This window comes from Cynocephalus volans, chromosome 9, assembly GCF_027409185.1.
Source record: "Cynocephalus volans isolate mCynVol1 chromosome 9, mCynVol1.pri, whole genome shotgun sequence".
Lineage (NCBI taxonomy): Eukaryota > Metazoa > Chordata > Mammalia > Dermoptera > Cynocephalidae > Cynocephalus > Cynocephalus volans.
Genome location: NC_084468.1, coordinates 95,748,373 through 95,775,577, shown reverse-complemented (window position 1 = coordinate 95,775,577; position 27,205 = coordinate 95,748,373). Strand labels below are relative to the sequence as shown.

At 38.2% G+C, this 27,205-nt stretch overlaps 1 protein-coding gene across 1 annotated transcript in view; it reads right to left on the bottom strand.

Moving 5' to 3' along the window:
* Positions 1-27,205, bottom strand: part of MCUB (mitochondrial calcium uniporter dominant negative subunit beta) — a 76,340-nt gene that overhangs the window by 10,814 nt on the left and 38,321 nt on the right. Inside the window, exons 2-3 of the mRNA XM_063107987.1 lie at positions 6,150-6,225; positions 5,484-5,654 (exon numbers count right to left, since the gene is read on the bottom strand). Coding sequence (XP_062964057.1) covers positions 5,484-5,654; positions 6,150-6,225 — 247 coding nt within the window. The remainder of the gene's footprint in view (positions 1-5,483; positions 5,655-6,149; positions 6,226-27,205) is intronic.

The window sequence follows — 27,205 nt, the reverse complement described above, 5'->3', positions numbered from 1 at the left end:
AGGGGAGGTGGAAACTCTTCACAGCAAGGCCAGGGCAGTGTTCCTGTGGGTGTTAGCAGTAGAGCCCATCAGGTGGTCCCTGAGCTAACCTGGTTTCTGCTAGTGTCTCTCCCAGTTCCTGCCTACTTCAGAGCCTGGCTTTCTGTCACTTTGGATCTGCAAGCCTGTTGACATAACTCCCCTGCTTAGCTAGTCCATTTCTGCTGCTACAGTCAAGCCCCTGACTGGTACATGTAAGCACACTAGTAGTAACATTTTTTTAAAAGTCTGCCTTCCTCTTACGTTTAATTACTAGAGTCAACTTGAAAGGGACCTAAGCCAGAAAAACAACCATCTTTGGGTAACTAAGACCAAGCAGAACATTTCAGTCAGCCCTTAACTTGGAAACTGATAATTATCAATTCCTTGAGGTTAGCAGAATAATTGAGAGAGGGCAGGGAGATGAAATCACAGCCTCTTATGTTGATTTACTGCAGAGGGGGTGCACCTACAACTAAAGACTGAAACTAAGTTTCTTGTTTTTCTTACCTCACTAATTGGCTGCAAACCAGAGGAGATATAAGAGAGAGGCAAAACAACCTAGCTGGTTGTAATAAACTCCCTCTCTTACTTAAAGGCAAACTGCATTCACGTTAATTAGAAATCCAAGTCAGGTATTTTTATGATGTTTGACTAAGGTTATTATCCTTGAGCTCTCCCTAGGAGATAAGGACTCCAACCCTGAGGTAACATTAAGGACTTGAAAGTGACCAGACTCTGTGAGGCTGAAGTTTCCAATCCATCATGGGACCCTGACATTTGAGCAGACCATCCACTGCTCCCAGACTCTTCCCCCATTTTTTTCTTTAGAACAAAGACCCTTACCTAATCTTCCTGCCTCTTCCCCTTTATAAACCCCAGAAGAGGCATCAGAAGGCGGGATGATTTTAGCCTAGTCATCCCCCAGATGCCGGTTATCTGAATAAACCTTCTAATCCTTGCACCAACTTCTGGACTTTCGAGTCATTTGTTTAATGTGAAAGGGCAAGCCGAGCCTGGTCTGGTGGTAACAAACTGATTTGCATTATTTAAAAACTTAGTTACCAAACAGCACCACAAACCACTGCCACACTGGCTCCCTGACCTTTCTAACTTGGGGGGAAAATGCAGAGGCAAAACCTCAAGAAGGTGGGGTATCAGAAAGAGTAATGAACATAATCAAACCTGAGAAACAAATTTGAATTTGTGTGGTTTATTTTGTGGACATGGAGAGCAGCAGGAGAGATGGCAATAGTAATTTGAAATATCCTAGGAACATTTATAAAATTTAAAAAAAAACAAAAAAACAAAAAAACAAATATCCTAGGAACATTTCAGAAAAAAAAAAAAAGTCCTGGAAATTTTTAATCTCGATGTGCTTTGCACAGCTTCTCATATAGCCTAACTTTTGTTATTATATTTTTGAACTAAATTTTAATGTAACCCAGGTGCTAAGAAAACAAACTTACTGAAAAAAAGCAAAAAACTGGCCCTGGGTAGGGATTTCTCTATCATTTTTCCTGCAGAACAGTCCACATATAATTACATGAAATAAAGTCCAGGAAAATGCTGGATATGTATTTTCTCCAAGCTGGGTGTTTGCTTGGCTACATTCAAACAGAGCTACATTAATATGCATGACAGGAATACTGCTAGTGAAATCAGGAAGAACCTGATTGCCTGCCTCCAGTCTGGCTCCTGGTAGTTCTTTTGTTCCAGAAGGCAGCAACTCAAATTTGCACCTGGATCTGTTTCTAGAACTTGGCTGTTTGGGTTCCTCTTCATCAATTGGGGTGAGATCATTTTCCAAAAAATTGCCAAATAATTCAACCCACTCAATGGGCAAAACTGTGACAAGCTTAGGACACTCTTTTCAAGCCCAAATTAAACACAGGCAAATTCTACCCAGAGAAAATCTTTTTTAAAAAATCAGCAACACACCAAAAAATTGTTTTACCCAACTTTACAAGTGTCATTTAAAAATTTACATTTAAATGACTTCAAACCAGCTCCTTAAAATATTACTATAAATGAAATCAACTAAGTATGATTTCTCAGTTCAAATAATACATTATCCTTTATACAAATGTACGAACAGCAAAAGATTGACGTGAAACATTTTAAAGGTTCTAATAATAGTGCTGAATTTTTCATGTATTCTTGGGTAAGTATTGATTTAAACCCCCAATAAAGTGTTTTCACTCAGTCCAAAGAACCCCTTTTCTCTTAAGATTTCTGGTCTCTTTCTTTGTGCTTTGTTTCAAAGCTACTCCAATTATTCTTACAAATGAGCAAGGTAGACATCGATCATTGTTTTAACCTCTCATTTCATACATTCAACAAATACTTATTGAGTACATACCACTAGACAAGCACTGCTCATTTCAACCACTTCTGAGTTCTAGGTTTGCATCTGCCTACTCTTAGAAGTTCAGAAAGGCAGGCCCTGTCCCAGTGTGTAAGGCCCTTGGACATACTCCTGTGCCAGGGGGAATGTCTGCCTACTTCAGGGATGACATACTAGGAAGCCCATTGTGGCCAAAGGGCTAAAACCTTATTCTATGCTCCAGGTTTTAGTCGGAAGAAAGCTCTCCTTCCAGTTAAATCTATAGTCCTTGCAATAACCTACAACAAGCCTTTCCAGATCTGCCCCTCCCTGTCTCTCAGAACACTTCCTCCTTCCGCCCAGCTCCCTCCTTTGCAGGCACACTGGAGTCTGCTCCCACCCCCAGGGCTCTACCTCCAGACCTCTCCAAAGCCTCCTTCTTCATATCCTCCAGGTCTTTGCTCAAATGTGACCTTAGCCAGTGTTACAGGCTGAACAGAAGTGACTCTTTTGTTAAAATTCTAAATTAAAAAGTTTTTTTTCTTATTCTTGTAACCTGAACTGCATAGCTTGCAGCTGGACATTAGAATACAGTGATTCTTGGGGCTGGCCTGTGGCTCACTCCAGAGAGTGCGAGGTGCTGATAACACCAAGGCCACGGGTTCGGATCCTATATAGGGATGGCCGGTTAGCTCTATGGCTGAGTGTGGTGCTAACAACACCAAGCCAAGGGTTAAGATCCCCTTACTGGTCATCTTTAAAAAAAAAAAAAAAAAAAAAAAAAGAATACAGTGATTCTTGTTCACATGATTGCTAGAACATAATGACTCTCGCTCACACTGTACATAGATTATACAAGAAATTATTAACCCAGGTGGTCATTCTTTACGAGCTTACTATCTAGATCTTTCTGAGGTTAACAGGAACTGAATCCGTGACTTGACTTCATGGAGGATGGTCACCATAAATCAGCTCCCACCTAGGACGTTTTCTGATGTTTATCTGCAATTTTACGATTATGCCTGCACGTCCCTCAGATCACCATGAATCAGCACCCCCTTCCACCGATCCCTATAAGAGCCTTTGGCAAGTCTGGGAAAAGTGGAGATGGTCTCTGAGACATGAATCCACCATTTCCTTAGGCTGCTGGCTTCCTGATTAAAGGCTACCTTTCCTTACACCAACACTTGTCTCAGTTACTGGCTATTGAGCTGCGAGCAAACGGACCTTTGGGGTTTCGGTAACAAGCCCTCTTCCCACCCACACAGTCCCCCCATCTCCTACTTTGCTTTATTTTTCTCCATAACACATACTATCTAACATAATATAGAATGTATCTCTTTGTTTCCTTCTCCTAAAATTTAAGCTCCCTAAGGGCAGGTGTTTTTATCCCTTTTGTAATTTGCTCTACCTCTACCATCTAGAACAGTGCCTGGATTATATTAGGTGCCCAACAAATATTTGTTGAACGAATAAATTCTTTAATCTCCATTTTTCTAACTTCTGTATCTATCCCTTAATTTGTTTTGAACTTGGACAGGGAAGAAAAATGCGAACCTCCTTTTCAGAACTGCAATAGTAGTAATCAACCTTTAAATAAGCTTATTCTAAGCATTTAATATTACAATAAAATAACTATGCAAATTTATTAATTTATATTTGTAGCTTCTGCTGGGCTAGGGTAAAGAATTTTTTATTCTATTTTAGGGGCAGTGGGTCTAAGACTATTTCAGACCATGAGAACATAAAAGCTATATCCTAAATATAAAACGTTTAAATGATTAAATGCCTCTACTGGTACTTCAAAAAAATCTATATTCTTCCTAAGAACTAATTATGTCAAAAAATATACTAGATTGCAATTGCTTTAAACCAAAGATAAATAAACTATTTCTGTATTTTAATTACTCACTGGCTATTTTAATCATTGAAACTGCATTTTGTTTTCTAATTATTCAAATTTTGCTGAAAATCACATGTTAATACCTTTGGCACTAAAATTTTCTCAAAACAAAAAATCTCGGGCTGAGTTTATTAAATGAGTAACTGAAATTTACATTAAACTTATTCCACTAATTTTTTACTCAATGGAATATTTTTTTCTAAAATATTCTGAAAGCCAATTTTATTTTTATTTTATTTATTTATTTACTTTTTGACCAGTAAGGGGATCGCAACCTTCGGCATGGTGTGGTCTGCACCATGCTCACCCAGTGAGCGCACCGGCCATCCATATATAGGATCCGAACCAGTGGCCTCGGTGCTAACAGCACCACACTCACCCGAGTGAGCAACGGGGCCGGCCCCTGAAAGTCAATTTTAATATTACTTCCTGATGGGACTCCAGTCTTTTATTTATTTATTTATTTTAATTTTAATTTATCAATATACAGTATAGTTGATTTTCATGTCCCTTTACAAATTTCTCCTTTTCTTCCCTCCCTCTTCCTCCTCCCTCTCATCAACATATCTGTTCACTTGTCTTCCAAGTTCAAGGAACTGTTGTTATTGTTGTGTCTTCTTTCCCCCTGCCCACCCCCCTCCCCCCATTTGTGTATTTACTTATTTATTTTTATTAGCCCCCACAAATAAGTGAGAACATGTGGTATTTCTCTTTCTGTGCCTGGCTTATTTCACTTAATATAATTTTCTCCTAAGTCCATTCATGTTGCTGCAACTGGCAGTATTTCATTTTTTTTTTTTTTTTTTTTTTTTTTATAGCAGAGTAGTATTCCACTTTGTAGATATATACCACATTTTCTATATCCACTCATCCAATGATGGGCATTTAGGCTGGTTCCAACTCTTGGCTACTGTAAATAGTGCTGCAATAAACATGGAAGTACAGGTATCCCTTCGACATGATGATTTCCATTCCTCTGGGTATATTCCCAGCAGTGGAATAGCTGAGTCATATGGTAGATCTAACTGCAATTGTTTGAGGAACCTCCATACCATTTTCATTAAATTTATTTTTTAATAGTAGTGATGTGTAAAAAATGAAGGAATCAGTAAAGGCCAACCATTTATTATATGATGAATTATATACTTCTTCCTAGAAAAGTAAAGAACCAAAACAAAGGTTCAGAAGAAGACAGAGAAAAGCTCTGGGACGAAGCTGTAAAATATATGCACCTACCTGTCGTGAAGATGGCTGCAGTTTTGACTCCTTTATCTTCACTTTGTAGGTCCTGAAGGAAAGAACCAACTGTTGACAACAATGGCTTGACTACAAATTGACAGCGTTCGTGTCTGGATGGCAAAGTAAGTGTTATCAAGGGAAGGCCGTGTCTATAATTAACTGTTATTTCTGTTAAGAAAAAAAAGATAGCACAGGAATGGATAAAATTTACTTTAAATTACAAGAATTCTGAAAGGAATGCTTAATCATGGAATTCACAAGCCTCTGAATTCCTACAAAAATTTGTATTGCTCTTATAGTACCTTCATTATACTACAGTTTACATATTCCCTACCACTCTGTAACATTTTATTGTAGCATGTACCATGCTATTTTATGATTATCTGCTTAAAGTTTTCCCAGGTAAAGAGTTAAGTTCTTGAGGGCAAGACACTATTTCTTATTCATCTGTAACTGCTGTGGTGGGAGTTTGACTAAAGATATTGAAGATATTATGGGAGCAGAAAAGGAATGCACTGAACCCAATCAGGGGGTGGGATGGGATGGGATGGGGTGGGAAAAGTGCAAGAAATGTCTATTTTGCTCAAAACTCAAAGCTCTCACTTTATTTGGAAGAATGGAAATCAATGAGCATATGAATCAAAAAGTGATAATAAAGCTTACCATCAGGTGGCACCACTGTACTATAAAGGTGTGATCGGTAGTACTTCAGATTTCCATCCAGCTTCACACACAAAACCTGTAAGAAAGATAATTTTTTTTTTTTTAAAGAGAAAGTTGAAATAAGTGTCTTTACCAGAAGATTCTTTTTTACCTTATATGACAAGTATAATGAAAAATTCAACCTCCCATGCATCCCCAGGTAAAAGCCCTTAGAAAAGCTCACTAAATCTTTCTGGCCGTATGCTTGCCTGCTACTATATATGCTGCATGGGTAACACACATGAACAGGGCTCTCAAATTGGAAGGTGGGGATCCCAGAATTACATAAGAATTTTTAATTTCGTTTTTTCCTTTTAGGTAATAATCTAAAATAAATGGATATAAGCGTATATATTCTAGATACGTCCTTCTCAAAGTATGGTACCCAGAACAGAATCAGCAGCAACCCATTGGAGCTTGTTAGAAAAGCAGAATCACAGACTCAATCATGACTTACTGAATTAGAATCTGCATTTTAACACGACCCCCAGGTGATTCACATGCTAGAGATCTGTGCTGTCCAATATGGTAGCCACTAGTCACATGTGGCTATTTAAATTAATTAAAATTACGTACATAAAAAATTCAGTCACCACTGCCACATTTCAAGTTCTCAATAGTTCTGTGTGCCTAGTGGCTATCCTATTGGACAGCACAGGAATAGAACATTTCCATCACCACAGAAAGTTCTACTGGACAGCACTGCTGAGTCTACCACATCTGAATGGCCACCTCACTATAGAACCTGTTTTTAGGACTTGCACTGGTGTTTGTGTTTACAATTCATTGGTGCTTAATGAAGGCCAAATGATATCATAGTGTACTGTGTGAACAAAGATGTGGTAGAAGAACTGAGGAACTGGTTCAAAGGAATTTGAAATTCAAAAAGAACTTGTGCCAGAAGAATTAGTATCACAGTCACAACATCGCATCTGTATCATAGTGATTCAATTTTTTTTACTGCATCATTTCGAAATAGTTTATTAGCAATAAGTTGCCAGTAACTGCAATAAAGAATTCTTTTATAAACTGTATTTTTCAAATTTTCAGGATTTGAAGGTACACTCTTAAAATAATAAAGCAGAGGTCAGAAGTATGTTGTTACTGTTACAAAAAATAAAAAAAGATGACAATGACTCAAATGATGTTCCATTATGGTCAAAATCAAAAGAATCTCATCAATAAGTGAAACAAAACATTCATTCAAGTACATATACACATCCTAGTATTCAGTACAACATAATCAATTAGTTTCAACAAAACACCATCTATTTAAGGTTGTTCACTTGAGTTTTATTTCTAAAAATGTAACTCACTAATAAGATGAGAAGAAAAGGCAGGTTATCTCTTAAAATAGATGCAACTCTCAATAAATAAATATACACAGAAGTCCTCCAAGTTTGGATATGGATATTACAATACTGTCCATTACTTTTAGTGAAACTACATCAAACTGAGAAAAATGTGTACACTTGAAAACACATCAGAAGTAATTCCCCATCAAAATATTTTAAATGATGCACATGAGTAAAGTTTTACTTCTCCACAATCCCACAAGTTTCCCCAGAGGCAATCACTCTTAGTGGTTTGGTGTGTATCCTTCCAGACTTTTTCTATACGTACAACCTTTATATATGAGTTAAATTTTACGCTAGAGTCTGTATAATGCTAAAGAGTTTATGAGTCAGGTTCCTGGATGCCAGTGATGATAATTCCTGATCACAAAATTCTTATTTCATGTGCTGATGAAGTTTCTGGTCCACTATTGAGGAAGTCATTTTAAACAGGCACCTTCTTCCAGAAGATACTGAAAGAAGGCACAATGGGCAGAGAAAAATAGAGGGGGGGCTTTCTCAAGCTTTACATGCCTGAGAATCACCTGAAGAGTTTGTTAAGGACACAGATTCCTGGACCCTACCCCCAGATATTTTTATCTAGTAGGTCTGAAGTACAGAATGTGAGAATTTTAATAAGCTCCAGAGTTATACTGAAGTTGTTGGTGTGAGGATCAAACTCTGAGTAGCTGGGCTTTACTGGGGCCCCCACAGGCTTCAGGGTACCATGCTAAATTCTGCATAGAATCATTGTGAATTCCAAATTTTAGTGCCTTGTCAAGGGCTACAGCTTTCAAATGGTGTTCTGTATCAGGGCAAAAGATGATTTAGGCTTCTCTTAATCATGGTAGTAGGAGCATCTTTTGTGCTTGAGCAGAGCTCCTAAATCCCTTGGAATTCCCTGGGCAATAACAGCTTCTCTTATTTTAATGAGCAACTCTTGGTGGGATCCTAAATGGCTTCAGGATGGAGGATGGTTCCAGAAAAACCGAACCTTGATTAGAAGCCTAGAAATTTCAGCCCCATTTCCCCCAGCCTCCAGGGGAGAGGGGCTGGAGACTGAGTTAATAATCTATCATGCCTAGAAACCTCCATAAAAGCCCCGAAATGATGATGTTCAGAGAACTTCCAGTTTGATGACTGCATTTACTTGCTGGGATGCTGGTGCAACCCAGCTCCACAAGATAGAAGCTCCTGGGCTAGAGACCTCCAGAATGTGAAAACTCATGTTCACACAACCTGTACCTCGCCCTGTGTACATACATCTTCGTCTGGCCATTTATCTGCATCCCTTATAATATCATTATAATAAAGAGGTAAATGTAACTACAGTGTTACCCTAAGTTCTGTGAGCTGTTGTAGCAAATTACAGAACCTGAAGAGGAGGTGGTAGTGGGAACCCCCGATTTACAGTCTGTCAGAAGTACAGGAGGCCCAGGACTTGCACTTCGCATCTGAAGTGAGGGCAGTCTTGTGGGACTAAGCCTTTAACTTGTGGGATCTGATGCTAACTACAGACAGATCATGTCAGAATTGAATTAAATTTTGAGACACACAATTGATGTCTGCTGAGTTGGAGAACTGGTTGCTGCTGTGAGGAAAATCCCCACACATCTCGTGCAGAAGTGTCTATGGGCAGAACAGATCTTAGTAACCTGTATGAGCATTGTGATTTTACTTATTTCTGAAAACTATCTTTAAATAGTCCAGAACAAGATGTAACCAAGAGTTTGACTCTTTGGGGGTAGGAGAGACTAAAAGTGGCCCATGTCAAGATCAAGCCAAGCCTTCCAGTGATTTGAGAACTTGATCTTTCGTATCTCTAATATCACTGCAACATCCCAGGACAGGGACCTTACTCTGGCAATTTAAGAACTGGCTCAGACCACAGGAGTCCAACTGGGGGCAATATTGAATTACTATCCAGAAAAGGGTAATCAGAATAAATGATAAAGTCCTACTTACAGTCTACAAACCAGAATCCTAATACATGAGGAATTAAATGCTAAGAAGGAACTGACAAATTTATTTTGAAGATTAATTCACTTCAGAGAAAATAAAAATTAAGAGTTACCCAAAACTGACTTTAGCACAAATTATATTTTGGGTCTTCAAAATGAGATAAAAGGAGAAGTGGCTTCTGGAAAATGAATAAGAAATTATGACACTAAAATCGATAAAAATAAAACAAGATGAGGGTCTAGTCATCCTAAGATTCCTGGAAATGAAAAAAGTCAATGTACATGTGAACAAAAATAGCTGAACGGACTAGATAAGTTCTTGACTGGACAAAATCAATAGAAAAGAAAACTAATGAATTGGACAATATTTCACCCTGGTACAGCACAAAAAGATATAGAAACTCTAAGAAAACAAAAAGTAATTAATTCTCATATATTGCCGGAAAGAATGTAAAATAGTACAACCATTCTGGAAAATACTTGGGAGTTTATTATGGGAGTTTATTATAAAGTGAAACATAAACTTACATGTGACCCAACAATCCCACTCCAAGCTATTTATGGTAGAGAAATAAAAACTTCTGTTCACACAACTTGTACAAATGCTATTTCATTTCCTCCCACTAGACTGCATACTCCCTGGGAGCAGGCAGGGACTTGGTCTGGTTCACTATTGTATCCCTAGCACCTGGAATAGTGCCTGACACAATTAATACATATTAAATGAATGTAGAAATAGCTTCCATGTGCTAAGGGAATATAACTACCAACCTACAATGCCATACTCAAGGAAATTACTTAAGGCTAGCTATGGTTTGAACATGTCCCCCAAAGTTCATGTGTTGAAAACTGAATCCCCAATGCAACAGTGTTGGGAGGTGAGCCTAATGGGAGGTGTTTAGGTCATAAGGGCTCCACCCACCCTCATGAATGGACTAATGCTGATTATAAAAGGGCTTGTGGCAGCATGTTTGATCTCTTGTCACTCTTTTGACCTTCTGCCTTCTGCCACAGGATGACACAGCAAGAAGGGCCTGGGCCAAATGTAGTCCCCTGATCTCGCACTTCCCAGCCTCTAGCCAAATAAATTTCTGGTCATTATAAATGAACCAGTCTGTCATATTCTGTTATATAGTAGCACAAAACAGATGAAGACAAAGTTGAAAGAAACGAAGAGCTTTTCAGTTATATAGGAGATCGTAGTTTTTTTTCCACAGAACTTTATTCAAAAACTTCTTCAGGACAAAGTGAGCTACACCCAGATGGAAGCAGAATAGAAGAGAACACTGTTATAGGCTGAATTGTGTCCCTCTCCTCAAATTCAAATGTTGAAATCCTAACACCTAGTACCTCAGAATGTGACTGTATTTTAAAGAGTTTATTAAGTAAAAATGAGGTCACTAGTGTGGACCCTAAATCCAATATACTGGTGTCCTTATAAGAAGAGGAGACTTGGATGCCCACAGAGCAAAGACCATGTGAGGACACAGGAAGAAGACAGACATCTTTAAACCAAGGAGAGAGGCCTCAGAAGAAACCAACCTAGCCAACACCTTGATCTTGGACTGTCAGCCTCCAGAACTGTGAGAAAATTAATTTCTGGGTTTTTTTTTTTTTTTTTTTTTTGTCTTTTTCGTGACCGGCACTCAGCCAGTGAGTGCACCGGCCAGTCCTATATAGGATCCGAACCCGCGGCGGGAGCGTCGCCGCGCTCCCAGCACCACACTCTCCCGAGTGCGCCACGGGCTTGGCCCAATTTCTGTTGTTTTTAAGCCACCCAGCCCATGGTATTTTTCTATGGCACTTTGCTATGGCGGCCCTAGCAAACAAATGTAAACACCAGAGCTGTAAAATATGTTGGTAAATAGATGAGGAAGAGAGGTAGCAGGCAAAAGGCGATGCCTGGGGCATGTCCCTCTCACAGAAAAGGACCACACAACTAATAGAGAGCTCCTATATGTTGGTGGGAGCATCTGTAGGAGAGTGACAGTGCAGCAGGAGACTGGTGAGATCCCTTTGGAGCATGAACGCCTGGACGGCAGTATAGAGAGGAAAGAGGCACACAGCCTCAGTTGCCACCGGGATCAGCACAGGAGGGATGTTCCCTTGTGAGAAAAGGTAGGATGCAGGCCCACACCAACCCCCATCCTCACCAGAGAGGCCTGCAGTTCCCACTGCAGAAGGATTCCACAGTCCTTGCAAGCCCAGAGCCAAGAGTGGGGAGCTGCCTAAAATATACGTGCTGCATCACTCTAGAACAGGAGCACACATTGCTCACCCCCACCCTCATGCCCCAAGCTGATGCAGTATGGTGCCATCTCGAAACTAGGGCTGCTGTGGGAGTGTGCCCTGCCCTGGGGCCAGCCGCCACTGCACTTCCCCAGCCTTACGCACTCACACTAGTGGCTACAACACCTTGATCCTGGGGTCTTGGGACCTGGGCCCAGGAGTGGCTGTGACTCCAGTCCTGCACATCTGGGAAGCCAACCCCAGGCCAGCAGAACTGCCACACCTCATGTCCTCATGTCTGGTCAGAGATCAGACAGGTGGACCACCCCCAGCAGACTGCTCCCCTATACTTGCCAGCCAACTGAATTCTGTGTGCCAGTGTCCCTGACCTGGAAAAACAGCTCAGGGGTCCCTACCCTAATGAACATGCTCCCAAGCTGGCAGAGCTAAAGAGTATCTGTGCCCTCTGGAAGAGTGGCTAAGTGGTTTTGCCCTTGACAAGCCTATCCCCTGACCTCACCCAGGGCCTGAGAAGTGGCTGGCTGGCTCCCCTCTCAGCATGTATATATACCAGTATATATACACAATGGAATACTACTCAGCCATAAAAAAGAATGAAATGCTGTCATTTGCAGCAACATGAGAAAATGATGTTAAAGTGAAATAAGCCAGGCACAGAAAGAGAAATACCTCATGTCCTCATTCATATGTGGAAGCTAAGAAAGTTGATCTCAAAGAAGTAGAGAGTAGAATAGCGGTTACTAGAGACCAGTTAGGAGAGGGGGAAATAGGGAGAGCATGGTCAGTGGATACAAAATATAGCCAGATAGGAAGAATAAGATCTAGTGTTCTACAGCACTGTAGGGAGACTACAGTCTATTATTGTATAACTTTAAGAGCTAGTAGAGAGGATTTTGAATTTTCCCCACATGCAAAAATATGTGACAAATGTTTGAGGTGATGAATATGCCAATTACCCTGATATGATCATTACACACTGTATAAATATACACAAATATCACACTGTATTCCATAAATATATACAATTATCATGGGTCAATTAAGAAAAAATAAATTAGAAAGAAAAAAAATTCAAATATAGAAGTAGATTAGAGGTTTCCAGACACTGGGGGAAAGGCATAATTGGAAGTTATTGCTTAATAGATACAGAGTTTATGTTAGGGTAACAAAAAAGTTTTGGAAATAGAGATGATTGTCACACAGCACTGAGAATGTTAATTAATTCCATGAACTGTATGTTTAAAAATGATTAAAATGGCAAATCTTATGTTACATTTTACCTCAATAAAAAAAGTTAGTAAATTATTTACTGTAAGAAATTTTAAATACATTTTTTGTGTTAAAATTAATTTAATAAGCTAAACAAAATTTAGTAGATTATATTCAATGGATTCTTAGAACATGTGTGATGGTCCTTGTCATGTTCAGGAGGAGGCCAAAGATAATAAAAAAACTTGACACTTTGTTAGAAAAGTTATAATTAAATACACTATGTGTGTTTTTAGTATAGTTTAGTTAGCATATAGTTTAGTGTACATATAGTTTCTAAGGTGATAGAATAAAAAGAACAGAAAAAATTTTTCAAGGAAAGTTGAAAAAAGAAACAAAAAGACTATAGAAAATAGGAAACTTAAAAAAAAAGATGAAGGAAATAAATATAATAAAAGTCATTATAGGAAACTTAGAAAATAGAGAAAACAAGCAGCCACCATCTCACCAACTCCTGACTCTTTATGCCAGACTTTCTACAGATATATATGCTCACATTATCATACAGTCAACTGAAAGCTCATAATTTATCACATCTTAATCCTATGGATATAACAGAATTTACTCTTTACCTATTGTTGGATATTTCCATTCTATACACTATTTCAAATTTTTTTTTTATCAGAAAGGAATGCGTGCTCATTTCAGAAAATCTGTAAACCAAAGACACACAAAAAAGGAGAAAATAAAATTACCAATAATGGCACCATCTAGAATTATCACAATTTACATTGCTGTATACCTTCCTGTTTATTTTCTACATACTATATTTAATTTTTCACCATTACAATGAAATTGATTCTAAATATCTTTGCACATAAATCTTTGCATTTTTGTTTCTTTAGGCTGAATTGTACAATGGTTAGATCATAAAGTATTAATATTTCTAGGATCCTGATAATGTATTATCAAACTTCTTTGGGGAATTTTTTTTTTCATAGTTTTTCTCACTACAACCCTTGATTTGTTGTAGTCTGAATTCAAACAAACATATCTTCATAAGGTTCAGAATCAAAAAATAACACATATATTTGGTCATCCTTGGAGCAATAATTCCCCTCTTGACACTCATTCCCCAGACAGTTTACCACATGTCTTTACTGGGACAACCCACAGGTACCTCAAACTCAACACTTTCTAAACTGAGCTCTTCCATACTCCTCCATAGACCTGATTCTCTCCTTTATTCCTTTTCTTGATGAATTGGCATCATTAATTATCAGTCATTAGAACTAGAGGGCTAAGAGTTATCCTAAACAACTAATATTCCATAAAATCAACTGGTAGGTTATACCACTAGTTACAACTAAAGTGTTACTAAGGCCCACTAGTTCTACTTCATACATACCTCTCACAACCACCTTCTCTCCCATCCCCACTGTCCTGGTTCAGATCCTCATCATCTCACTTAGATTACTGTAACAGCTTCTTAACTGGCTGCCCCCACCAATCCATTCGAGATTTAAATCTACTTTAGCTCTCTAAAATTAGATAAAGTCAACCTATTTCTAGAGTTAAAGACTTCTATTGCAGAGGGAAACAATTTCAAAGAAATCTTCCCATGAATTGATTCTTGTCTTTCTCCAGCCTCACCTTTCCTTCCCCAGCTCCACCCACCTCCCAACCTTCTATTTCAGACATGCTGAACCTACTGCAGTTTCTTAAATATGGCATTCTTAGCAAGCTTTCTTGCCTTCACACTTCATCTCCCCACTGCATGGGAAGTCCTGCCCAGTGTACCTACCTTGCATGGCCAACTCTTACTCTTAACCCTTTAGTCTTCCTACCATAAAATCTATAGAACTCTATCTGTACTTACCATCTCTTCCTTGCCTCTACTGCAATAAAGTGGCCTAACGCCTCAAAAGCCAACCTCCCCTCACATGCTATCTTGTATCCCTCAGGCTTTCTCAAAAACTTTACTCCCTCAATTGTTACTCTCTCATACCACTCCCTCTCCTGCTATATAAGTACATCAGCATGCAAACATATCCTGTCTCTTATCTTTAAGAAGTTCCAAATGCTCAGATAACCACATATCCTTCCAGCTACTTCCCCCATCGTATGTTCCCCTTAGCCAAATTTTTCAGTTTATCTACACTGGCTGTCTCCTCATCCTCAATTCCCATTCATTCTTCAACATCTGTCTTCTGTCCCCAGCCCCTCAGCTCTTTAGCCCAGACCTCTCTTGAGGTCCAGAGCAGGACATCCAAATGCTTGACTAACACCTCCCTTACATAAATCTTAAACATGTTAAACTGAATTTATCCAAAACGAAACTCTTGCTTTTCCCATGAAACCTCTTCCTCTGGTCCCATCTTCCCCGTGAAATAAGTTACCCACCATCTCCCTAGCTGGTCAAGTCGAACCCAAGAATCATTCTTGATTCCATCATTTCCATCAACCTGCCAATTCTACCTCCATACATTATCTACTTCTCTCCATTTTTATTGTTAGTGCTCTGGTCCAGGCCACCATCATCTATTGTACCAGTTTCCAAATTAGTTTACTTACTCCCACCCTTGCTCTCCTCCAGGGCACCCTCCTCCAAACAGCAAAAATGATTTTCTTGAAATGTAAATAGAATCACCCCATTTCTCTGTTTAAAACCCTTCAGTGGATCTTCTTTACACTTCAACAAAATAAAAACTTATCATGGCCAATGAGATGCTACATGACTCAGACACTGCTTCTCATGCCAATCTCATCTCACTTCCGTCTCCTTGCTTACCTTGCTCTGGTCCTATTGGTCCTCCCTCAATTCCTAGAACACGGCAAGTTTCTCAGACATCAGAGCATAGCACATGTTATTCTCTGTCTAAAAAGCACTTCTCCCCCTCTCTGTATAGCTAAGTGTTTTACATGCAATATCTTATCTAATCTTTATTGCAAACATAGACGGTACATACTATTATTTCACATTTTTTCTTTCTTTCTTTTTTTTTTTTTTTTTTAAAGATGACTGGTAAGGGGATCTTAACCCTTGACTTGGTATTGTCAGCACCATGCTCACCCAGTAAGCTAACCGGCCATCCCTATATGGGATCCGAACCCATGGCCTTGGTGTTATCAGCACCACACTCTCCCGAGTGAGCCACGGGCCAGCCCTGACATATTTTTTTTCATTCAAATGAATTTATGTTATCACTTAATTTATCAAAAAATTAGCTCGGCATATAAAGATGTATTAATATAGTAGGAAGTATGGCTGGCCAGTTAGCTCAGTTGGTTAGAGTGTGGTTCTAACACCAAGGTCAAGGGTTTGGATCCCTACACACCAGCCAGCAACAACCCCCCCCCCCCCCAAAAAAAGATGGTAATATGAAAGGAAGTAACTACAGAACAGGGGCCTGTGGGGGGAAATCCAGTACCCTCTATCTTGCTCCCCCTCTTTTTAAAATAGACTTTATTTTTTTAGAGCAGTTTTGAGTTCACAGCAAAACTGAGCAGAAAGTACTGAGTTTCCATATACACCCTACCCATCCCCCCACCCAGCCTCTGGCACTATCAATATCCTACACCAGAATGTATATCAATTAACCTATATTGGTACACTATTATCACCCAAAATCCACAGTTTACATTAGGGTTCACTCTTGGTGTTGCATATTCTATATGGGTTTGAACAAATGTATAATGGCATGTATCCATCCTTACAGTATCATACAGAGGAGTTTCCCTGCCCAAAAATCCTGTGCTCTGCCTATTCCTCCTAACCCCTGGCAACCACTGATCTTTTTACTGTCTCTGTAGTTTTGCCTTCTCTAGGATGTCATATAGCTGGAAACATACAGTATGTAACCCTTTTCAGATTGACTTCTTTCACTTAGTAATTATGCACTTAAGGTCTCTCCATATCTTTTAATGGCTTGATAGCTCATTTCTCTTTAACACTGAATAATATTCCATTGTCTGAATGTACCAGTTTATCTATCCATTCACCTACTGAAGGACATCTGGGTTGCTTCCAAGTTTTGGCATTTGTGAATAAAGCTGCTACAAATATCTGTGTGCGGTTTATTTCCCATATTTTAATTGTTAGAATACTGGGTCACATACAGGGAGACTAAGTAATCTGTCTAAAGTCACACAGCTAATAAGTGACACAATCAAGCACCATAGTTAGCCCCCGCCCTTAACTTAAATGCTTCACTATACTGCCACCCTGTGGTACAGGGGATGCAGAACTGCACTTGGCCCAGGTTATCATGTGTCCTCACCTGTGGTGAGTAGTGGGGTGTTTCCAGGTGAAGAGTAAGGAAGGGGTCGTGGGCATATAGAAATAGTAGCTGTTAAAACCAGCTTCCACACTATTGAAACCCATGTAAAAAAGGCTTCCAGGCACAAGTGATCTGAACTAGAGGAAAATATACTAGGTGTTTCTATCACAAACAAATCTTAACTAACTGAATTCACACAATGATGTTGAAACCAATTTATTAACTGTAAACAACGTATTTATTTTTAAAGGCAATATACTCTAATATTTCAATATGTATCCTAATAGACCACAGTGGGATAGGCAAATTAATCTAACACCTTCTCGCTGGGTTGTTATCCTTAGTTATTTGCACTCAAAAACATTTCCCTGTTGAAAGGAAGAGAGGAAAAGAGGGATGGAAGGAGGAAAAAAGGAAGATATATTTATACAAGAATACAATTTCAAGGATCCTGCTGAGGTCAGTCTAAAGGAATGACCGACTTAAATGCCTAATGCTTGGAAGTGATATAAATGTGGCCTGGCTGACAGAAAGTTGGTTGAGACACTACACTCAATATATGGAAGTTATTGTTGGTTACTAGCCAAATGCTGTATGCGTTAGTTCTGTTTCTATCATGTTGTGCATTAACTACTCTTCTTAGACTGTGTAGACCCAAAAGAAAATTTTATTTTAACAGTGATAAATCATTCATGTAGTGCCTGAGACCGAAACATTAAGACAAATGCCTAATGTATGCTATGAAATTCAATTTTTGTTACGCAGATTTAAAATATAAATCTAGAAGCAATTAAGAAGAATTCACCAAAAGAGAGTTGCTATATAGTAGTTTGATTCTTTTTTCTTTTTGTACAGAGAAGCAAAAATAAATCATGAAAGCTTGAAGCTCAGTGAGAGGTTCTACAAAAAATCATGATGCACCACAGGGTAGAAGACTAATGAATCCAAGGATAAACTTCAAAGCAAAACAATTATCTAACCAAGGAGTTTACAAAGCAGCCTAATCCCAAGAGCACCATTGTGCTTGCTTCACACATTCCTCAGAAGTAGTCTACATTAAGTGGTAAATAAAACAGGGTTTTAAATGATTGAGTTTTAATTCATTTTTATATGCATGTTACCAATTTCCCTGTTCAACATTTTTTTTTTTTTTTTTGGCAGCTGGACAGTCCACAGATTGAACCCTGGATCTTGGAGTTATCAGCACCGTGCTCTAACCAACTGAGCTAACAGGCCAGCACGTCAACAACTTATTCTCAAATAGTTAAGACACAAAAGATTCCTCCTATTGCATTCACGACTTTTCTGTATCTTTGAGATTGTCTCAAATTAATTCTAAAAATAAGTTTAGAAAAACACCAAAATTACCACATACAGAGAGATGTGATTCATTAACAAGGGGTCCGATATTAAATAAACCTTTTTTGCATGCCAATAGAAAACTATGGTTACTTGGGAAACTGAAAACAAACAAGCACAAAAACTCATGTACCCTTTACACGTTCTTATTCAGAAACTCCAAGAATATTGGCATTTCTCAGACATGTTAGTACAGCTTAAAAGAGAAACTATAATACTTATTCTATGACAACTCTTTCTTAGAGGAATATTATTAAAAGGCCATTCTGAAAATCTTACACAAACCCACCACACATGCAGAACTGAACCGTTTCAAGACCAACTCACCAAAACTCACCTCCTCCTTTTGGTTTACTCCCTACCATCATGACTCATATTGAAAAGTCCCTAATTTTCTAACCCAGTTAGGGCATTCACATTTCCAGGACAGCTTCAGTTATTTACAAAGTAAATTTACCTACTCAGAATTTGAATAATATTGCTTCTCTTGAATAAACAAATGACAAATTGATTTCAGTGTGAAAGTCTAGTTGAGGGAATATCAATAACTTCGTTACATGCCATTTAACCAAAAATAATATGTCATGGAATGTGACAGAAAAAAAAAATACAGTTTTTAAAATATATTCACTGTTTTTTTCTCTTTAAAGTAGAAATAGCTTTTGTGATCCAACCTTACATTCTAGATGCACTAGGAAAATGTCAAGTATCAAGAAGTAGAAAGTATGGTCTAAAAAGAAGTTGAGCTCAAGCTGAAAATGAAAAAGATGTAGCAGCATGACTCCGAAAAGGAAATGGACCTTTTGACCAGGGTGAAAAGGAGATACTGATGTATAATGGACAACATCAGGAAGTAGCATAATTTGCATGATGAATATAAAGCAGAGAGTAGCAGTTTATATTTAGATTTCTTAGTTGAAAGGCAACAGCAATACACTGATAAAATAAATTAAAAAAACAGTATACTTCTAAATATAAGCCTTTTTAGAACAACTTTAATTACTCTGCTACAAAAGCACTACATCTGACTCTAGTCTCAGTATGAGGCTTCCAACAATAATATGGTGCTTCAATTTGCCCTTTCCACATCCACAAGGGAGAACACTTGTTATTATTGCTCTTTCAGGGATTGCTCGATTGTATTCCACAGACATCATCAGATCATGTAATTTACTTTAAAAAGATTTAAGACACAGCTTGCAAAAGCAACAGACTTGGTTCCTAATAACATTTATTTGTTCAAAACTATCAAATTATCCTTGAAAGGGTGAATTCTTATCACCATTAAAGATATTAAAAAATGTCCAAAACTGCAGTCAGAATATTCTACAAAATTAAAACTATTATTATCTATTTTCTCAAACCAAAGACACTATTTATTTAAATATGTATGGTCTAGACCATATATATTTGCATACATATCCACATCTATTTAAATCAGTGCACATGTTTATAGTCACAACTTTTGTATATTGGAGAAGTACTTGAAGATCTTTGCATGACAAAGATGGTGATTCCATATTGGGAAACAAATGGGAACTACAGAAAGGTAACACCTCTAGATTTCTTTAGCAAGCACATAATTCCAAGCTTTTATGTACTCTGTTGTGGTAGACACAGAATGCAGAAGATCCCTTCACTGGAGATGTGAACACACAACTGATAAATAAAACTGCAGTATATAATGCCTGAAAATATAAAGTCATTCAGGTCATTCAGTCAACAACTAATTCAACCCATATTTACTGAGCACTTATGTGCTGAGTGACCAGGCTCTTTCAAAGTTCTGGCCCCCAAACCCATGTCTGTACTACGTGACCCTCTCACTCCCATTACTGTAATTGACCAGATTCCTGCTCCAAACTGGGCCAATTAGTTTCCATCCCAGGAATCTGATTGAGAGTAAGAGTCTGTGTTCGAATTGGAACTCTCCTACACTGCTGGTGGGAGTGTAAATTCCACTTTGGAAAACAGGCAGTATCTCTGAATACACACATACCTAATGAACAGCAACTCTACTCCTAAGTATGAACCAATAAAAATAATTCCAAATGTGCTTAAAAGACAAATACAAGAACATTCACAGCAACACTTTTCATAATGACCAAAACTGGAAACTACACAAATCTTCATCATCAGTACAATGAATAAATTACGATATATTCATCAGATGGACTACAGCAGTACAACAACATGGATGAATCTCACAAACATAATGTTAAGCAAAAAAGACCGACACAAAATAGTATACGCTATAAGATCCCATTTATATGAATTTCAAAAACAGGCAAAAGTATCTACGGTGTTAGAAGCTAGGATGGTGGTAACGATTCAGGGGTTAGATAGTGATTAAAACAGAGCATGGGGGAGATTCTAGGGTGCTGGTAATATTCTGCTTCTTAATCTGGGCTCTAATAACATGGCATATTCACTCTGTGAAAATTCATTAAACTTATGGACTATGCATTTCCTGTGTGAATGTTTCTCTTCAAGATTCTCAACTAAACCTGGACTGGACTCTTGAATTGAGATTTAAATTCTTCTTTGTGAGAATTCTTTGTAATAGAGTTAGGACAGGAATAATACAAGAGTAAGCATGATAATAGAGAGAGTAAATAAAGTGTAATAGAGCCCCAGAAAAAGAAATAATTTTGGAAGGAAAGCTTTACTTGGGAGGTACCTCTCAGATAAGAACACATACCAATTTTTTGCTCTTAACCTAAGTCACTGATCGTCAAGAATTCTCTCAAGGGAAGAGAATTGACACTTTAAGGTATAGCCAGATAGTGCTAACAAAACTGTCTTCCTTGCTTTGATACCTGGGTGTCTGAGATAGAAGGCAGAGAGCCACATGGGGCGGCACAGTTGGCACCTCTACTCAAGTTGTGCAAAACAACACATAAAATGCTTTACATTCATTCCACTGCAGGGATGTTTCATGATACAGTTACAGTTTTTTAAAAAATTCCTTAAAAAGTAGTACATTCTATTCAAATAGATGCAAAACAAAAGACTTCAACTGAAAGCTGGAATGGTTTAAATTTTATTTTTTAGTAGATATTTGTTCACTTCTGTCATATCTAATGTTATAAATTTACACTTACACATTTCATTTTGGATCCCTTCGTAAAATACAAGGGTACTTCAAACAGTTCATGGAAAAATAGAATTAAAAGATAATATGAATCTTTCCATGAACTGTTTGGAGTACCTTCATACAATGTATGTATTTTTATCTTATATTTTCCCCTTACATCTCTACTTTCTAACTTCACACAGTCTCTACTTTAGAGTATCAGCATCAGGGCCTGACATTTACTTGGGCCACCATACCCTGACGCCTGCCAAGATAGTGCTGATATAAAAACAGGCCATGACAAAACACTTAGAGGGGATAAAATTTTTTTTAAAAAACTTAAAAAAATTATCACTACTTAGTTGGCATCTATAACCCCACTCAAGACTTGAACTAGAATTGCCTAGGCAATCTGCTCCCAAATTCCTTCCCCACAGAAACTGTGAAAGTTAATAAATTATTATTGTTGTTTTAAGCCACTAAGTTTTGGAGTGATTTGCTATGCAGCAATTAATGATGTCTAAAATTCAGACTTTACTGTTTTAGGTTAGAATTCTCTAGTTTAAAAAAGTAAGATTTTACTTTATTCATACTCTGAACGAGGGGTCAGCAAACTGTGGCCCATGAGCTAAGAATGCTTTTTACATTTTAAAAAGGTTGTTTTAAACAGTGAAGAAGAATATGAAACAAATACCATCTGTGGCCACAAAGCCTAAAATATTTATCTGGTCCTACACAGGAAAAATATGCCGACCTCTGCTCTAAACAAACTTCAATAATATGGGAGGGTATTGTTTCATTTTTGTTCTTTGGATTTTAGTGCTCTTTAATAACATTTATCTAGGCTGAGATTCAGATCTTTTCGAAGATGGCAGGTATGGCTGTTAGCCAAAGGAGAAACACGCCGCTGCTGGTGGCAAAGAAATTAGCAAGAAAACACCAGCCAGAGCTGTTCTGTGAAAGAGGCCTGCTGTTTGTTAAGTGTGTAAGCTGGTCTCTAGACCAGCTCTCTCAGTAGGAGGAATGCAGCCTGAAGACACAGCCAGAGGTACCTCAGAAACAGCCTCCGGGTGGGGAGAGAATGGTCTGAGAATGCTGCTGAAGTTGGTCTATGAGGTCCACTGAGCTCTTGCACTGAACAGAGGGAAGGAGAACCAGAACTGAGAAAGGGAGCACCTTCCTGTTGCTCTCACCTTGCAGCGTCTCCCCAGCCCTTTTACTGACAAAGCTTCACACTACACCAGCTGGCAAAGGAGAAATGTTTACAGGGTTCAACTCCAATATCACAAAGCAAGGCAAAGCAGCATAGACAAAGCTGAGAGATAGTAAGTTGATAAGCGGCACACCCCTGAAACTATACTTTTTTTTTTTCTCATCCACATTGTCCTGCATTTTCCTTAGGGAAAATCATGCAAGCATGTATTGCGTCCAAAGTATATAATGATATTTATTTGTTTGTTTTTGTGCTTTCATTATTCTTTTTTAACAAATGGCCCCAGAAGTGATATTTAATATTTATCACTATATTTAGTACACATGCCAAAGGTGCTCAATTCCACACTATTATGTAACATTTTCTGAGTGAAAAAGAGCTACATTGAGTTGAAGAGGTTTCACATTCCCATCCAGTTATACAATGTTGGTGGGGGAAAAAAAGAAGCATGATAGTTGAAAAGAAAAACAAATGCCTAGAGACACAAAACCTAAGAGGCCGGTCAGTTGGAAAAACAAAGCATAAGAGATTGGTTAATGCTCACAAACCAGAAATGTGTTATTTGTTATCAAAAGCCACAAGTCCGGTACCAAACTGTGTGCAGTGTGGTGTTAAACATCATACCAAACAGGACTATACAGATTGGGTGTGGACTCAATTACTTACTAAGCAGAAATTATTTACATAACTTGCTTCCTCTGAAACAATATCCTCAACAGCAAGTTATACTAGCTTGGTCCCATCTGAGATGCCACTGATCTCTGTCCAGAGATTGAATATCCAGGCAGAAAAGGTGAAGAAGAGAATAAACTGTTATCTAAAGAATTAAAAGGAATTCTAAGTGCTGTGAAATCTGTGAAATAGTGAAGCTCAGGAACTCTTCAAACAATAAGTCAGTTCATATATAACAGGAGAGTCCAGGAAAGGCAGTACATATAATGCAAGAAAAGAAAGGGACAATTTTGCAGCTGAAAATCACCTGACATGTCATCTGTCTGAAAAGACCACTCAAGAAGAAAATTTTTAGATGATTCTTTTTTAATCTGATAAAAGAAAAAAAGCCATGATTCCCAAATCAAATTTCTAGTTAATAGTCTTGGCTGGAGAAAAGCTCTAACTTAAGCTCTTAACAGTTCTCAGGACAGACTGTATTTTAATCTAGGGAAATGAAGAAGGAAACATAACCTAAATTTCTCTAAGACCCTAATAGATCTGCAACACAACCAGCACCACTTTAGACAAGCCCAAGTACAAAATGGCACCGCCCACCTCCTCCCCTCCCCTCCCCCCCTTCCCTTTACGAGAAGCCTCCTGACTTAAACAGAAACCCCTTTTGCTTCCGCAAGGACGCAGTTCCCCACCCCAATCCACATTAGCATAATGACCCTCCTTGGTGGTATCACCCAGCTCTTGGTGCCAACATACCGATATAAGCTCTACCACCCCCACACCAGGTGCTGCCCCCTTTCCAGGGCAGCCCTGGGCTGCCTGGTGCTTTGGGCACAGCCCAGCAGATTTTTTCTTTAATAAAGCTTGAACGGTATTCGGCATCTTGTCTCACTTTCTTTCAGACCCTACCTACCAAATCCCACAAGTAATTCTTCTTTAGCAACAAGCCCCAAGCTGCTGCTCCAGATGTTTCATACTTTGTTGGCTCTACACCTTTGCCCAGTTTCCTTTGCCTTAATGCCCTTCCTCCTATAACTCTAGCCCATTATCATTCTAACCATGGAGACAAACAAGACAGGATGCAAACTTCAGAGCCAAACTGCTTGAATCAGAGCCCTGGTTCTACCTGCAGGACCTGGTCCCAGGTTCTTAACCTTTCTGAACCTCACTTTCCTCTTCCTCTCCCTCAAGGAAATCCCAATTTACCAGAAGGGCAGAAAAGTCCTCTAAAAATCGGCTCCTTACCTGTTCTTCCCCGTACCACCATTTCCCAGTTACTCAAGCCTTCGTTCTTCTTTCTTTTCTCTTTCAATTATACAATCCCTCAGCAAGTGCTCAGCTCTACTTCCAAAATAAACTCCAAATTAATTAAATTCCTTCTATTTCCACCCTTATTGAAGCCACCCCCATCTCCTCCTGGCTACCTTAAGTACCTCCTAACTGGTTTCCTGGCTTCCACTGTTGCCCTCTACAATCTATTCTCCCTAAAATAGCTAATGTGATCTTCTAAAAGTATAAATCAGATCTTGTTACTCCCTTACAAGAAACTCAATATCCCACCATTACCACTTAGAATAAAATTTAAACCCTGCCCTGTCTGGCCTCTGCCTACCTCTCCAACTTCACTTCCTTCACTTTGTCCTCTCTAGGCACACTGGCCTTCTAACGTATTCCTTATATACACTCTTAAATACAATTTCATTCCTGCTCAGGGATGTTGCACTTGCTGTTTCTTTTGCCTGGAATACACTTCCATCAAATCTTTATACCACTGACTCCTTATCATTCAGGTCTCTCTCAAATGTTGCCTCCTCAAAAGGGCCTTCCCTGATTATCCTGTCCAATGCTATTCCTGCCCCAGGACTCCTTGTCCCACACCCCTTCTTGTTTTAACTTCTTCCTAGTTCTTATCTCGATCTGAAATTAAATCACTTAGGCATTCACTTCTTTATTGGCCTCTTCACACTAAAGTTTCAAGAGAGCAGGAATCTTGTCTTTGTGTTTTTCACTTTATGTCCAGCATCAGGGACCATGCCTGGAACATGGTAGGCACTCATAAAAATACCTGTTGCAGCCAGCTGCAAAAAAAAAAAAAAAAAAATCTGTTGAATGAATGAATGAATGATTATATAAACAAGTACAATACTATGTGACAGCTGCTCCGGTTATAAAAAATGCTATAGGAGAAAACTACTCATTTACTAAACTGCATGACAGATTTCATTGGAGGAGGTAAAATCTGGACTCTAAATTCTCCCAAATCATGTAGCATATCTCATACTCAAATAATTACTGAGATTAATTCCTTCTCAACAACAAAAAATTAAACTATTTCTTTTGTCATGTCTTCTAAAATGCTTCCAGATACATGTGCCCAGTAAGCATTGGTCATATTCTATCAGTTACAGAAAAACTTGAAAAATTAAGATTTATTTGGGAATAAATCTAGTATTTTTTTGAGGAAAAAATTTTAAATATCAAAAACAAAATTTAGAAATAATGGTTAATAATGATCAATGGATTAGAATTGAAAGCTATGGTGCATCTTCAGCTATGTTAATTTTATGTAAAAAACGATCTCCTGAGGAAAAGTGCATTCATACATTATATACATGTAACATTAGCATCTTTTGTTTTTTACATATTAATTCCCATGGCTCTTCCTTCTTTTCTCTATTTGCCTCTCAATGTTTAACAATTATCCCCAAATAAATCTTGTTTTGTGGTGGAAAAAAGAAATAAGCCCGTTTTAATCATAATATAATAAAATTCAGCAAATGCACCTCAACTTGTTCAGTACACTCTTGCAAGTCTAAGTGCTATCCAGGCTTCCTTAAAACAGAATTCTTCTTGGAAACACAAATAATTAACAGTAAATCCCTAACACTTCTGCCAGTTTCCACATAACTTTATATTAAAACCCAGCTTTAACTTCCAACAGCTATAGACAACAGCATTCACTCTTTTTTACTTGAGCTGTTTCTTTGAAACCCAAACTTTAGCTTACACAATGAAAATAAGTTAGGCAAAGCAAATGGATACCACCTTGAGAGCATAAATGTCTGAGTAGCTGAACTGATAATTATGCATGTTTGGTAATTAACATAATATCGCCTACGTTATCACAGTCATTTCTTAAAGAGAATATCAGGTTTTAAGCTCAAAGTTTATATCAGTGAAAACAAAATCGGGTGATCATTTAATGACAGCAGCAGGTATGGTATAAGCATTTTTCCAGGGAAATTTCTTATCTGTTATACTTGCCTATTTCTGAGTCCTTTCATTTATGCTCCACATATTTTTATCTCAAACTATTTGAAAATGTTCATACATGAAGGAAAGAATCCATGTTCATACATGGGTTTCTGGAAGATACTGAATTGAAATGAATAATAGCCTGAGTACCAATCCTCATTTTGAGGCAAAATACATGACTTTGACAAGCCACCTAACAACTTTGGGCCTCAATGTATTTATCTGAAAAATGTGGAACTGGAAAGGTGACTTCTAATGTTACCATAATCTTTGACATTCTATACATGTGAAAAAAACCTAATTACAAAAATTAATACCACAAAGTGTGGAGTACACTAACATTTATAAAGCAAATGTATTTCACAGGGCCTAATTTCCAAAGCCCTGTAGTTTCAGGTATAACCTAACTTT